This window comes from Geotrypetes seraphini, chromosome 8, assembly GCF_902459505.1.
Source record: "Geotrypetes seraphini chromosome 8, aGeoSer1.1, whole genome shotgun sequence".
NCBI lineage: Eukaryota > Metazoa > Chordata > Amphibia > Gymnophiona > Dermophiidae > Geotrypetes > Geotrypetes seraphini.
In genome coordinates, this window is record NC_047091.1 from 118,736,933 (window position 1) to 118,752,741 (window position 15,809).

At 43.6% G+C, this 15,809-nt stretch overlaps 2 protein-coding genes across 3 annotated transcripts in view; one reads left to right on the forward strand and one right to left on the reverse strand.

The window, feature by feature from the left end:
* GTPBP3 (GTP binding protein 3, mitochondrial) overlaps positions 1 to 327 on the reverse strand; it is a 38,005-nt gene extending 37,678 nt beyond the window's left edge. Inside the window, exon 1 of the mRNA XM_033956924.1 lies at positions 172 to 327. Coding sequence (XP_033812815.1) covers positions 172 to 230 — 59 coding nt within the window. The 5' untranslated portion in view covers positions 231 to 327. The remainder of the gene's footprint in view (positions 1 to 171) is intronic.
* Positions 328 to 12,256: 11,929 nt separating this feature from the next.
* ANO8 (anoctamin 8) overlaps positions 12,257 to 15,809 on the forward strand; it is a 53,425-nt gene continuing 49,872 nt past the window's right edge. The window contains exon 1 of one of the 2 annotated variants that reach the window (XM_033956328.1): positions 12,257 to 12,700. In XM_033956328.1, coding sequence (XP_033812219.1) covers positions 12,616 to 12,700 — 85 coding nt within the window. In that variant the 5' untranslated portion in view covers positions 12,257 to 12,615. The remainder of the gene's footprint in view (positions 12,701 to 15,809) is intronic. The other variant, XM_033956329.1, reaches the window with a different exon arrangement.

Genomic DNA, 15,809 nt, shown 5'->3' on the forward strand with positions numbered 1-15,809 from the left:
GATAGCCAAAAATAAACTGACAAGAGTGGAGGGAAAAAAGTGTACCATCCCGATAAACAGGGAACGGCAGACTGGTGAGGGATATAACTAAAGACAGACAAACAGGGAGGGAGGGCTAGCTAAGGTCAAACACACAAAGAAATGAGAATAGAGCAGGTACACCTTCCCCACCTCCAAAGGGCTCTGCTCAGACTCAAATCGCGACCTATGCTCAAAGCGTGAACCCACATGGATCGTACCGGGCTTCCTCCAAAGGCCACACCCCCGAGCCAGGATTGGGTGAACCGACCACAGTAAGCGTGTAAGAGACGTGTGTACCGGTTTTTGATTGGCTCCGGAAAGGTGCCGCAGGGAATGGCGTCCCTCCGGCTTGTGCTGCACACAGAGCTTTAGTTCCCGCTGGTGGACGAGTATCTGCTGTCCACTTCATTCCCCTTCCCCCGGCTCAGGAGCATAGAGGAACCTCAAAAAGAGAAGCAAAGTCAGCCTAGGTCTTGTGCCCCGTTGTATGCACTCTGGCTGAGGTGGCCAAATATTGAAGAACTGCTAGCAATCGGCCACATTTATTATTCGTAACAAGCACAGTTCAAAGCTCTTATGAGTTAATGACGTAAGGATCTTGCAAATGTCAAAAGATAAACCCACACGCTGAAGACATGCTGACAGCTTTGCATGCCCCATCCTATGTTATTTTATTTATTTATTCCATTTTCTATACCGTTCTCTCAGGGGATCTCAGAACGGTTCACTTTAATTTATTCAGGTACTCGAGCATGTTTCCCTGTCTGTCCCGGTGGGCTCACAATCTATCTAATGTACTTGAGGTAATGGGGAGATTAAGTGACTTGCCCAGAGTCACAAGGAGCAGCGTAGATTTGAACCCACAACCTCAGGGTGCTGAGGCTGTAGCTTTAACCACTGCGCCACTCTCTCCCCATAAACATATCATTATAGCAAAGATGGTGGAAATAAGAGCACCTATTTGTTCAATACCATTCTCCCAGGGGAGCTCAGAATGGTTTACAAATTCTAGGACTTCCTTCAATCCAACTGAAGGCACTGCAGATTGAGTAGAACTCAGCCGCTTGGGTTCTGATGGGAAAATCTCACTTTGAGCACATTACTCCAGTTTTAAAGAAACTGCATTGGATCCCAATTATATTTCCAATACAATTTAAAAGTTTGAAAATAATTCAACAAGTGATTTACAAAGCTATACCTGACTATTTGAGAAAATGCTTGATATAATGTATAGACTGGGTAGAAGTTAAGATCAGAAAAATATATGTTATTAAATACAAAAATGGGACAAAGTGAAATATGCCAATATTAGAAAATCCTGTTTTTCAGTTGCAGGTCCAGTTTTATGAAATGAGATACCTGGAGCAATACGATTCTATGAAAATGTTTTACAGTTCAGGAAATTGCTTAAAACATACTTCTTTTTCCAGGCTTTTAATTGATATTAGTAATCTCTATGCCTAGAAGTGAGATAGTGGAACTTGATCTAGAAGAAAGGTTAGTGTTGATTTCTTTATAGTAGGGCTAGAATTTTAATTGTGAAGTTGTAAAGTCTGATGAATGTTTAGTCTAATGATATTATGAATGTGATATTGTGAGCCGCTTAGTTTATTAAGGGGTCCTTTTTTATATATATTTATTTATAATTTTCAACAACATACAAAAAAATATAACTTCTTGTGAGAGAAATACAGCAGTAATTAAGTTTACAAATTATCATTTTAAACAAAAAATGAAAAGTAGAATAATTGTATGTACTTCCTTAGACCACAAATAATAGGGGGGAGTTAAGGTCAGAATATACGAGAAGAAATTTCTTAATCATTGAGGCAAAATATTAAAGAAAAGGTTTAACACAGGTTTGCTTTCTTATAATTCACTTCGTCAACTTCAGGCTATCTTTTTCAGCTCCAAAAAAGATTTTAAATGGTCAGGAAGAAAAAATGCATACTTAATTTGGGCATACTTCACTATACACTTGCAAGGGTACGCTAATAAAAAGGATGCTCCCAGGGATATTACTTCATGTCTTAAAGAAAGAAATTGTTTTCTCTTTCTTGGGTCACCTTTGTTACATCTAAGTATGCCCATATTCTCTTGCCATAAAACAAATTTTTAGAAAACTTAAAGTATAATTTCATAAATGAGTCCAAGTCCTGTTGAAATACGAAGGATATCAATAATGTTGTTCTCAGTGTTGAATCAGAAATAGATTCCTCTAGGATAGAGGATATATTTTTAACATCAATTTGTGAAGATTGCTTATTCTAAGTGGTCTTTTTATTAAGGCGTGCTAACCGTTTTAGTGCACGCTAAATGCTAAGGTGCCCATAGAATATAATGGATGCCTTAGCATTTAGCGTGCACTAAATTAGTTAGCACGCCTTAATAAAAGGACCCCTTAACGAATTAGAAATATTTTAAATTTAAAAAAAAATCACAAATGCCAACACTTTTGTCTTTATTTTCTTCGTCACTAATTTTTCTCTTGTTTTTATTTATTTTTTTCACATAAAGGTCAGTGGCCATTTTTATTGCTCCTTTCAGTTTAGACCATTGTTTTTCTACTTCTCTTATGTCCTCCCATCTTAACAGCTCTTTCTTCAGGTACTCTCCCATTTTACTAAAGTCCGTACGTTTGAAATCTAGGACTTTGCATTTTGTGTGGCTGCCCTCCACTTTAGCTGTTATATCAAACCAAACCATTTGATGATTGCTATTCTCCTCTTTTGTGAGGACCAGATCCAGTATTGCTTTTTCCTTCGTGGGTTCTGTCACCATTTGTCTGAGCAGAGCCTCTTGAAAGGCATCCACAATCTCCCTACTTCTTTCCAGTTCCGCAGATGGGACTTTCCAGTCTGCATCCAGCAGATTGAAATCACCCAACAGCAGCACCTCCTCTTTCTTTCAAAACTTTTGGTTATCTGAAATCAGATCTTTATTAATTTGCTGCGATTGAGTCAGAGGTCTGTAGACTACACCCACGTAGATAGAAGTTTCATCTTCTCTTTTCAGAGTGATCCATATCTCTTCTTCCTCTCCCCAGGTCCCCTGCATTTCAGTTGCTTGGATATCAGTCTTTATATAGAGAGGTGCTCCTCCATCTTTTTGACCATCTCTGTTCTTCCCCAAAAGATTATATCAAGTTTCAAGTTTTATTAAAATTTTGATGTATGCAATATCATAAATTCAAAGCGATTTACAATTAAAAAACGGGGTCTCAATTATTAACTACAACAAACACATGGACATTACAGACTTATACATAAGGGAAGTGGGGGGAACTACAATAAGCATAGTAAAGAGAACATGAAAGGTAAGAACAATGGGAGGGTTGGAATTTTAAAAATAAAAATTAATAAAACAGGAAACTAAGGGGTCTTTTTATCAAGCTGCGGTAGGGGTTTAACGCACGTAATACCACACATTAAACCGCCTGCAGCGCTAGCCGCTTACGCCTGCATTGAGCAGGCGTTAGTTTTTTAGCCGGCCGTGGGGGTTAGCGTGTGATGAAATGTCCGACGCGCTAACCCCGCTAGTGCGGCTTGATAAAAGAACCCCTAAAAGTATTTAATTTCTCAAGGCCTGGAACAAAGGAACCGGAAATTTCTGCAATTTGCAGGGACAAGAGAAAATCCAGTGAGGATTATGTCTCAAAGGCATCCTTATATAAACAGTTATTTCCTCTTTTGGATCTAACGCAATAAGGTTTTCCTTTTTATTTTGTGCTTATGGGAAAATGCTTAGTCTACAAGCCTCTAAACCTTTCCCATTAGTGGCAGCACAGGATGGGAGGTTAAAAAAAAAAAAGAGGCAATGGGTCTTTGAAAACAGATTCTGCAGGTGCAGTGAATGCTGATGTATGTACTACAAAAAATTGCGAGCCATGGAATCGAGGGTGACATACTCATGTGGATAAAAACTGGTTGGCGGATAGGAAATAGAGAGTGGGGGTAAATGGACAATACTCGAACTGGAAAAGCGTCACGAGCGAACTGCCGCAGGGTTCGGTGCTTGGACCCGTGCTTTTCAACATATTTATAAACGACCTAGAAATTGGTACAGCGAGCAAGGTGATCAAATTTGCAGACGATACAAAGCTATTCAGCGTAGTGAAGACGCAGAAAGATTGCAAAGACCTGCAACAGGACATAAATACACTCGAGAAATGGGCTGTGACATGGCAAATGAGGTTTAACGTGGATAAGTGTAAGGTGATGCATGTTGGTAGCAAAAATCTTATACATCAGGGGTGCCCACACTTTTTGGGCTTGCGAGCTACTTTTAAAATGACCAAGTCAAAATGATCTACCAACAATAAAATTTAAAAAAAACCAGAAAGCACACTGTACGCATAGAAAATGTTAATTATCATTCCTATTCCGGGGTTTTTTCAAAGAGGTCAAGACAGATGACTCTATGCACTGTCACCTCAGTAACAACCATACAAAAATAGACAAATACCCCCTCCCTTTTTACTAAACCATAATAGAAGTTTTTAGTGCAGGGAGCTGCGCTGAATGCCCAGCGCTGCTCTCGACGCTCATAGGCTCCCTGCGCCAAAAAAACGCTATTGCGGTTTAGTAAAAGGGGACCATAGTGTAAAATATAGACAGCAGATATAAATTCAGACACATTTTGATCACTAAATTTAAAATAAAATCATTTTTCCTACCTTTGTTGTTTGGTGATTTCACAGTCTCTGGTTGCACTTTCTTCTTCTGACTGTGCATCCAATCTTTCTTCCCTTCTTTCAGCCTTTATGCTTCCTCTCCTCCAGACCTCAATCCCTCCCCCAACTTTTTCTTCCTCTCTCCCTGCCTCCCTTTCTTTTTTTTCTCTTTTCATGCCCCCTTTCTTTTTTTCTGTTTCCCTTCTTTCCTTTTGCCTCCCTGCCTGCCCCCTTTCTTTCTTTCTTTCTCCCTGCCCTCCCCCAAGCCACTGTCACTGCCATCGGGGAACAGGCCCCCAAGCTGCCACCATTGGATAACAGACCCCAAAGCCGCCGCTGCCCCAAGCTCTCCCTGCTTCCCTGCATTGGGCCAACCAGCATTCCTCTCCCCGATGTCAATTCTGCCATCAGAGAGGAAGTTCCGGCCCAGCCAGGCAGCGATTGGCTGGCCAGAACTTACTCTCCGATGGCAGAATTGAAGTTGGGGAGAGGAAGGCTGATCGGCCCGATAGATTGCCAAGGCAAAGTGAGTCTATCACGGAGCCTGGGATGGGCTCCGCGATCGACTCACTTTGCTTTGGTGATCTACCAGTCGATCACAATCGATCTATTGGGCACCCCTGTTAAACACGAATACAGGATGTCCGGGGTGGTACTTGGAGAGACCCCCTAGGAAAGAGACTTGGGAGTACTGGTCGACATGTCGATGAAGCTGTCCGCGCAATGCGCAGCGGCAGTGAAGAGGGCAAACAGAATGCTAGGAATGATTAAGAAGGGGATCACGAACAGATCAGAGAAGGTTATCATGCCTCTGTACCGGGCCATGGTACGCCCTCACCTGGAATACTGCGTCCAGCACTGGTCGCCGTACATGATGAAGGGCACGGTACTGCTCGAAAAAGTCCAGAGAAGAGCAACTAAAATGGTTAGGAGCTGGAGGAGTTGCCGTACAGCGAGAGATTAGATAAACTAGGCCTCTTCTCCCTTGAAAAGAGGAGACTGAGAGGGCATATGATAGAAACATTCAAGATACTGAAGGGAATAGACTTAGGAGATAAAGACAGGTTGTTCACCCTCTCCAAGGTAGGAAGAATGAGAGGGCACTCTCTAAAGTTAAAAAGGGTAGATTCTATACAAACGTAAGGAAGTTCTTCTTCACCCAGAGAGTGGTGGAAAACTGGAACGCTCTTCCGGAGGCTGTTATAGGGGAAAACACCCTCCAGGGATTCAAGACAAGGTTGGACAAGTTCCTGCTGAACCGGAATGTACGCAGGTAGGGTTAATCTCAGTTAGGGCTCTGGTCTTTGACCTGAGGGCCCCCGCATGAGCGGACTACTGGGCGCGATAGACCACTGATGCGGAAATTCTTATGTACATATCAGCCTGACTTCTGGCCCTGGACTTTCTTTCAAGTTTTAGAACATTGTTTCGATTCCTGCCTAACTGATACCCAGCTATCAGCACATAACAAATCACCCTGGTTCTCTAAATGTTGCTAGTAAATGAAAAATGCTTTTCTATGTTTCTGTTGGGGACAACATTAAAAAAATAAATAGCATATACAATTTATTTTTTTGCATAGCTCTTCAATGTTGTTTTTATTATTTTAGTTGATCCTTAACTTTAGCATTTGCACATTAAAATTATAGAGTGCTAACAGGGCCGTTTCAAGAGACAACTTTTGCATTGGTAACCCTCCACCACCTAATCTGGTATCTCTCTCATCCCCACCACCTATAATCCATTATCTCCTCCTCTCTTTCGAGCCTCCCCCTACTGCTGGACCATGAGAGGCACTGGCTTAGGGCACTGATGATAAATGCTGACAAATGTCAGTTTGGTATTTATCCCTCTTGGTTTGACGATAGACTGGACTTGGATTTTGGTGCTGTTTATCACCAGCACCTCACCTGGTCCGTAGGTTGAGCTGGCCCTGAGTGTTAGCATTTATATCATAAGAACATAAGAATTGCCATACTGGGACAGACCAAAGGTCCATCGAGCCCAGTATCCTGTTTCCAGAAGTGACCAACCCAGGTCCCAAGTAGTAAAACAGATTTTATGCTGCTTATCTTAGGAATAAGCAGTGGATGTCCCCAAGCCATCTCAATAATGGCCTATGGACTTCTCTTTTAGGAAATGATCCAAACTTTTTATAAACTCTGCTAAACTAACTTAAGTGCAAGTTTGGCATTAAACTGCTCTGTAACATGTGCAAAGCTTGCTTAGGGCTGGATTCAGTGAATAGGGCCAAAATTTAGGCGCCAGGAAAAATCCATGCTCAGCTCAGTTCTACAAAGGGTACTCCAGGATGAATACTCTTTATAGAATAGTGCCTAGCATGGATTCCCTTGCTCAGCTTTGGTCGTGAGGACGTAGACCTGCTAAAACCTGGCGTAAATTCTAGCACCCATTCCACAAGGATCCCATAACACTGTGCCTAAATCTTGTGAATACCTCTGACCTGCCCATGCCCCTCCCATGACCACACCCCCATGCCCCACCCATGACCACACCCCTCTTGAGTTGTGCAAGAGCCAATTTAGATGTGCACTAGTGCATAGCCAGATCCACATGCAAATCATAAATAGTGCCAATTAAGTGCTTGTTAACACAATTATTAAATTAGAAACAGCTCATTAGCTAATTACTTTGCACATGAATCTGGGATCAGGGCTCTATATTTGATGCCTAACTTTTGGCTACTTATATAGCATTTGAAGTTTAGTGCATACATGCAAAGGATTGTACATGTAGGTAAGTACCATATATACTTGAATATAAGTCGATCCAAATATAAGTTGAGACTCCCATTTCCCCCTCAAAAGGAGGAAAACTGGTTGACTCAAATATAAGACGGGGGCTTAATATTTAAGTGCCATGCCCTGCCAGGATCTGCACCCAGTGTCCTCTCCCTCACGCCCTCCCCTGCCAGTCTCTGCACCCAGCCCCCTTCCCTGCAAAGCTCTGCACCCAGCCCCCTTCCTTACCAGGCTCTGCACCTAGCCCCCTTCCCTCCCTGCCCTACCAGGCTATGCAGCCAGCTCCCTGCCAGGCTATGCAGCCAGGCCCCCTCACTACTTCCCAGACTCTGCACTGCACCCTGTCCCCCCTCCCTGCCAGGCTCTGCACCCTGTCCCACCTCCTCTTCCACCTCTGGTGGTCTAGTGGTAGGCCGGGACTGGAGAGATCCCTCCTGTCTCCCATCCCGGCCGATACAAATAAATTTTTTTTTACCTCCCTCCCCCTGCGTACCTTTTCTGTTATCCCTGGTGGTCCAGCAGTGTATGGGCAGGACTGCGCACCTCCTTCCGGGCACGGGGCTTGTGGTGCACAGGCATGCAGGAGCATGGCGTCCTAAATTCGGATATATACGGTAGGCCTATTATGCACTAAAGTCTTACTTTGGGCATTTATACCTGCTATTAACATAGCACAAGTGGGTGGGCCCTTACTACTTTAGTTTTCTTCTTGGCAGCATATCTCCACCAAAGCACACAGCACACAGTATACAGATCAGCCATTTTTTATTGCATGTGTTTGGTAACCACCATCCCATGGGCCCCCTGAAAAAGACGTGTTGATCAAAACATGGACTGTGTTGGGTCTCATATTCTGTAAATAGTGGTTCATTTGTATGAAACAATCTGTTAGTTCTAAATAAAAATTTGTCTGTATCCTGTACATTTGTCTGCAGTACCTTTCTTTGTTTTTGGGCTTAACTTTAGGCACATAGATGCCAATTTACACTAGTATTCAATATAACAGTTCCCTGACCTGGTCCTGGAGCCATCCCAGCCAATCAGGTTGTCAGGATATCCCCAATGATTATTTATTAGATAGATTTGCATGCAGTGGAGGCAATGTATATAAATGTATCTCTCATGAATTTTGTAGATATCCTGGAAACCTGCCTCCTGGACCAGGTTTGAGAATCACTGCAATAAAGGAACATGGGTGCTCAGATGTAATTATAGAATTTATACTCAGTGCATTGTGTCTAGACACCTAACCCTTATGTTCAGTACAGAAGCTAAGAAGAAAGAGTTCAGAATTATTCCCCTTCCTTTTCCCATTTCCTTCAGGATACCTTGAAATGCCTTCATTTTCTGCAATGATTTGCATTATTTTGGTAACACATGCCAATTTATCATAGCACAGAAGTTTCTTGAATTTCAAATTGTATAGTAATTCTGGATCTTGAAAGTCCTCAGAAGCTCTACCCCTATAGCTATCTCCCATCACCAATGTCTTGCTGACGTGTTGAATAAGTAAAGGATGTTCACCTTATGGCTTCCTTGATTTTGAATTCTTTTGACTCAAGGTCCCTCACAGACTGCATGCGTGGCTGAAAGGAACTCGGCTGAATCTGTGATTTTCTGTTCTATGTAGTATTGGTGAAAGATGCTGAGCAAAAGTGACAGATATGGAATGGACGAATGAATGTGAGTCAGTTAGATCTCCAAGGATACTATTGTGTATCTGCAGAGTTGCACTGGGTATTATACGTGAGATGTGGTGTCATAATGCTTTCTCTCCATTCACATAGGAGCTACACATCTAATAATTTTGCTTCCCCATTTTAAAATTACCCCTAATATGTTTTATGCAGATTTTATTGTGTTGTGACTCCTAATGAGCCCCCTCCCCCCCCCCAAAGAAAAAACAACAAAGTCAGAGCTGCTGAATTTTTGTGTGAAATAGTTTGTGACCATAGAGCTGCAGTTAGCTACATGCGGGGGTCTTATTCATCAGCCTAGCAGCACAGTCCAAGGGCAGGAAAGTCTTACCAGCAGCTCACTCCAGTATTTGCAATGAGATACAGCAGAACGAAACCAAAGAGACGTTCATATGCTGGAGCAAAACAGAGAAAGTGATTTCAAAGTTCCATTTCATATTTAAGCAAAATTGAAAAGAGGCTAATATAGTACTAAACGCATGCAATTCTCAACACCATTATTATATTACAGGTGCCAGTGTTTTGTTTTGTTTTTGGCCTCGTTCATTCTCTTTCAAACGGCTCTTATCTGTGAACCATAAATTTTTTTTTAGGCTGCCTGTATTATTTTGTCCTCTAGTTCTGCAGAAGGTGGCAGACCTGGCCCATAGATTCCAGTAGGCTTCTAGTGTCTGGTGTAGCATGGCAGAGATCGTGTGTGTACGAGGGAGAAACGAGGGAGGGCAGGAGCAGAGGATACTAAGGATTTTACCACTGCAGCACTCTGCAGTTCTTACCAACCACAGAGCAGGACAGAGCCTGCACTGACTTTCCTCTTCTCCCATCTGCATACAGAATTAAACCCAGTCAGCTGAGTACGTCCTTGCAGCCCCATATCCAGTGTTCCAGAATTATTCAGGAAACAGGCATTTTAAGCACACATGTATTTATGATTCTTTTTGAAGGTCTTGCAATTTCAAATATTCCAATGAAGCTGGGGGGGAAAAAATCCACCTAAAGGTCACAGTGCAGAAAACACAAAATTCAGCCATTGTAAACTACAGCAAAGGTATTTACTGATGTGCTTCCCCCACCTCCCAAACACACACACACACTATCAGCATACACTGAGTCCCATTTAACTGCACAAAAAAGTGCTTTATCGGGGGGGGGGGGGGGAAGCAAAATTATTAGAAGTGTAGCTCCTGTGTGAATGGAGAGAAAGCATTATGACACCACATCTCACGTATAATACCCAGTGCAACACTGCAGATACACGGCAGTGTCCTTGGAGATCTAACGGACATATGACTCACGCTCCACAGCTCTCCCGTTCATTCGTCCATTCCATATCTGTCACTTTTGCTCAGCATCTTTCACCAATACTACATAGAACAGAAAATCGCAGATTCAGCCGAGTTCCTTTCAGCCACGCATGCAGTCTGTGAGGGACCTCGAGCCAAAAAAGAATTCAAAATCAAGGAAGCCATAAGGTGAACATCCTTTACTTATTCAACACATCAGCAAGATGTTTCTGATGGAGGAGAGCCTCTGTGGACTTTCAAGATCCAGAATTACTATACAATTCTAAATTCAAGAAACTTCTGTGCTATGACACATTGGCATGTGTTACCAAAAATACAAACTGTTGCAGAAAATGAAGGAATTTCAAGGTGTCTTGAAGGAAATGGGAAAAGGAAAGGGGATAATTCTGAACTCTTTTTTCTTAGCTTCTGTACTGAACATAAGAACATACGAGAAGAATAGCCTTATTGGGTCAGACCAATGGTCCATCCAGCCCCAGTATCCTGTCATCAAGGTGGCCAATCCAGATCACAAGTACCTGGCATAAACCCAAATAGTAGCAACATTCCATACTACTGATCCAGGGCAAGCAGTGGCTTCCCCCCATGTCTGTCTCAATAGCAGACTATGGACTTTTCCTCCAGGAACTTGTGCAAACCTTTTTTTTAAACCCAGCTATGTTAATCACTTTTACCACATCTAATAGCAATACGTTCCACAGCTTAACTATTCTCTGAGTGGAAAAAAATATTTCCTCCTATTGGCTTAAAGATATCGCCCTGTAACTTCATCGAGTGTTCCCTAGTCTTTGTAATTTTTGATGGAGTAAAAAAATCTATCTACTTGTATCCATTTTACACCCCTCAGCCATATCTCTCCTCAGTCATCTCTTTTCAAGCTGAAGAACCCTAACCTCTTTATTCTTTCCTCATGAGAGGAGCTCCATCCTCTTTATCATCTTAGTCACTCTTCTTTGAACCTTTTTTTTTAGTTCTGCTACATCTTTTTTGAGATAAGGTGACCAGAATCGAACACAATACTCAAGGTGAGGCCGCGCCAAGGAGAGATACACAGATACATTATAATGTTCTTAGTCTTGTTTACCGTCCCTTCTAATACCTGCCATCTTGTTTCCTTTTTTTTGGCCCCTATACACTGGGCAGGTTTCAGGTATTGTCTACAATGTGTGTAAAATGAATAAAAACAAATCCAACTCAATGTAGTAACTAGCTCAGTTATAACTGAAGCTACCTAAACGCACAAGTGAAAGTTACATGTTCCAAATGAGGACGTTTATTCATCTTCCACTTCTTGCTCAGGGCCACAGGGCAGTCTTGGTGATTCAGGTACAACAAGTCTCTGCGTGTAGAGGGAGAAACCTGAAGGAGACAAACAGCAGTATTTATAGCTGCAGGAGGAGGAAACCAACATCCCTGTTCACTCCCTTTATTTCAATTAATGCAAGTATTCAGCTCCCACCTTTCCGGCAGTAGTTCAAAGTGGGTTCTATTCAGGTACAGTTAGGATTTGCTAGGAAACTTTCTTTGCCCGATGATTTGCGCGCACAAATTGCCCAACTAACGCACGCAGGTGAAAAACAGAATTAACCCACGACAGCCACTCTTAAAACGATGCTCAGGGTTTCATAATGCGCAAAATTCGTCTGCATTTTCAACAGGTTCCCCTCCCCCACGTGTGTAACTAGCAGGCTAAACTTTTCTAGTTTATTTTCCCTAAACAGACGCGTTAATTTAACCCCACGTGAATCAAGTTTTCCAAACCAAGCACGGGGGAACCTTGCGTCAGAATATAGATGGGGGGGGGGGGCGCTTTGGAATGAACACCTACTTTGGCTGATTAGGGGCCTCAGGAAAGTGTCTCCCCGAACAGAAATTGCCCGATACGGAAGTAAAATCGCAAGGCAGCTGCCCGGTTGTGTTTCTGACCTCCCCCTCCCCCCCCCCCAGATGTGGTCGTTGTCTGCCCCGGATCTTGGAGCCTTTCGGCGTCTCTTGGAGTTTGCGGCTGGGGCAGTGCGGGAGGGGCTGTGCAGCAGAGAATTAAAGGCAGCAGCAGCAGCAGCAGCGCCGCCGCCGGCCCAGCCTCAGCCTCTCGCTTCCTGTCTTTGTGCCTTCTCTCGGGCTCCTGCGGCTCCCGGAGCCCCGCACAGCGCCGCAGGATGCCCGAGACCGGCCCGGATGGCCAAAGGCAGAAGCCGAGCCAACTGGACGGGGAGCGGCAGGAGGCCCCCGCCGGAGTCCTGGGTAAGGTGATGGGGACGCTGTGCCGGGAGATGCCGGGTACACATGCAGTGGGGGGGGGTGGGGGAGGGGAGACCGGGGCTCCTGCTTTCCCTGGGCAGTGCATGTGCAAGAGGTGCAGGGTGAAACAAAAGCGAATGCTGTGCCCGGATGGTGCTGAGGGCACATATGGAAGGGAGAAGAGGCAGCATGGGATGATGTGCCCAACCCAGACCCACATACTCGGGGAGAATGGGCAGGTAGAGAGGATGCGGTGCCAGGGCAGGCTGGAGAAACATGGCAGAGGCAAAGGATGCTGTGTCAAATCCAAGGGACAGGTAGGGAATGTCGTACCAGGGCATTGCATTCACATGGGGTGCTGTGTTGGCTGCACATGCATAGGGATTGGAAGTGCTATGCCAGTACTGGGCACACACATGGGGGAGGGGATTCTGTTCCAGAACAAGACATACATATGGGATGCTGAGTAGATTTGTTTATGTATTTTATCCTTTTTAAATGGAATGTTTGCATTTGTTGGCATTTGATTCACTGCCCTATCTTGGAGAAGTTCAGGGTGGGATGCCATTTTTTTTTCTGTCAGGTACTCTTAAGTATTTTCCCTATCTGTCCTGGTGGACTCGCAATCTAATTATGGTACCCGGGGCAAGAGAGGGTTAGGTGACTTGCTCATGTGATCACAAGGAAGAGTTGTTGAGGCAGCAGCTCTAACCACTAGGCCACGCCTCCACTCCACTCCTGTGAAATGTTCTGTCTGCTGTCCCATCATCACCTGATGTTCTTTGATTTATATTTGTTATTTCTCCTGGATTGTACACCGCTTAGATAATGTTTGTGGAAAAGCAGGGTATCGAGTAGAAATAAACTTTCAAATTGTGCGCATTCTTGAGGATCAGAGGTACTTTGTCAGGGCAGTACTGGGCACGCACACACACTGATAAAGGATGCTGTCCCAGGGCAGTGCGTACACAGGGGTGCTGGGTACACGTGCTGGGAGTAGAGGTGCTGTGCCAGGATAGTACTAGGCATACATAGTAGAGGGGGGGGAGGAGGGTAGGGGATGCTTTGCTGAGCAATGTGTGTTCCAAAGGTGCTGAGCTAGGGTCATGGGGACACTCTGGAGGAGTTGGAGGTAGGGGATGCTTTGCCTAGCAGCGTGTGAGTGGAGGATGCTATGCCAGGGCACAGTTGGGGAAGACAAGAAGGAGGCAGCCAGAGGACACGGGTACTGTGGACACAGATAAGCGTAGCAAGGGATGCTGTATCAGGATACTACTGGGTACAGAAGGGAAAGCAGGCAATGGTGTGATATTTCATTTTTAATTTTTGGCCAGGCTAACCCAAACACACAGAAAGGCAAATAGGGGCGCTGTGTTAGAGCAACATTGGACACACAAACACATGGTGGTGGTGGGGGGGGGGGGAGTAGGAAATGCTGTTCTAGTCAAGGGTATATGTTTTGATTCTTGGTGGCCTGAATAGCTTACGGCGTCCAATACATCTGAGTCTGACCCATGAACCCGGGTGAGGAATACGAGTTTGTTCCATAGGGTCAGGCCACTTACACAGTGTTGAGTTCATGTTTCCCATCCATTAGATAGTTGACAGATCCTTTTAATGGGTGCATTTGTTCTTCGCCTTCTTGTCTAGTTTGTTTGTCTTGACTAGATTATAAGCTCTTTTGAGCAGGGACTGTCTCTTCTACGTTCTGATGTACAGTGCTGCGTATGTCTAGTAGCGCTATAGAAATGATGAGTAGTAGTAGTGGGGTTTCATATGATCCCTCCACTTCATGGACCAAAACCCATATTTCTTTTGTAAGTTTCTCATTTTTGGTCTGATTCCAAAGTCTTTGGGCACAGATAGGCAAAGTCTAGCTGATGGGTCTGGGGGGGGAGGCAAAATGTATTATAGGGCTGGGGATGCAGGAAAAGCCTTCCGCTAGCCAATTCTACCAGTGCTAGAAGGCACGTTTGCTTTCTTAACCCTTTCAGGACCATAAGGATCGTAGGCCAATTTTTGTGGTTTTGACGACATTTTTATGGTAAAAAGGGCTTGCAGATGCCAAAAAATTGATTTTTTTTTTGTGAAATATCATTATTTTTTAAAAAAAAATCAAACTTCTGGCTTATGGACAGTGTGGCAAGTGAATCTTCTCGTCAATCTGGCAACGACGCTAATGAATGAATGTCGGAACCAGTTTGTTTACATAAAGGCAGTATCATATGGAATCCGTACATATCAAATTTAGAACTGTAGACTATCCCAATCAAAATTTATAGGATTTTAAAGTTATGGGACAAATATGTCCCTTGGTCCTGAAAGGGTTAAAGTTACACTTTTTAGTTTATTAGTCTTGACTACAAATAATCCTAACATCCCAATTGTGTATATGATTTGAGTACATGGATGAATGAGGAATTGTATATTTGCAAATATCTGGGTGTGTGTACAGGCAGATATTGTAGTTGTCAGAGGGTTGACCATGGGATGTACTGATGGATAGAGGTGCATTTAAACATTAAGTTTGTGTTTAGTCTCTGGCGTGCTGCATCCTAAGACTGATGAATGGCCTAATTTTCCTGTCTTGCCGTTATCAGCCGGCTCAGCCCACATGGGAAGTGTAATTTGTTCTGTCCTGGTGCTGGAGAATGGGGGTGATCTGTATTAAAGTGTTTTCACAGGGATGAATGAGCAGTAGACTGGGAAGAGGACTCTGCAGTCCCAGTGACCTTACTGCTAATAGTCAAGGTTAGCCAGAGGGACCCACATGGGCCCTTAGGGATGATGAGAATGTCAGAAGAAAGGAAAAGGAAAACCAATTCCAGTTTGGATTTCTGTGTAACGAAATCCACATGATCATGTCCTATAGAAGCCAAGACTTTTTCATTGATCAGCATTTGGCATTTATATATGTAGACAGACATCTTGGTGTTCATAACAGAAGTAAATGTGAGTATACCATGTAACCCATTCTGGGCTCCTTGGGGAGGACGGGTTATAAATTGAATTAAATAAATATATTTAGAACGTATGGTATTATATATTCTTGTGTGACTGTGAAAAGATAGCTAATGACTGGGCAGACAGTGCTGGAATTTATTTTGTCAGC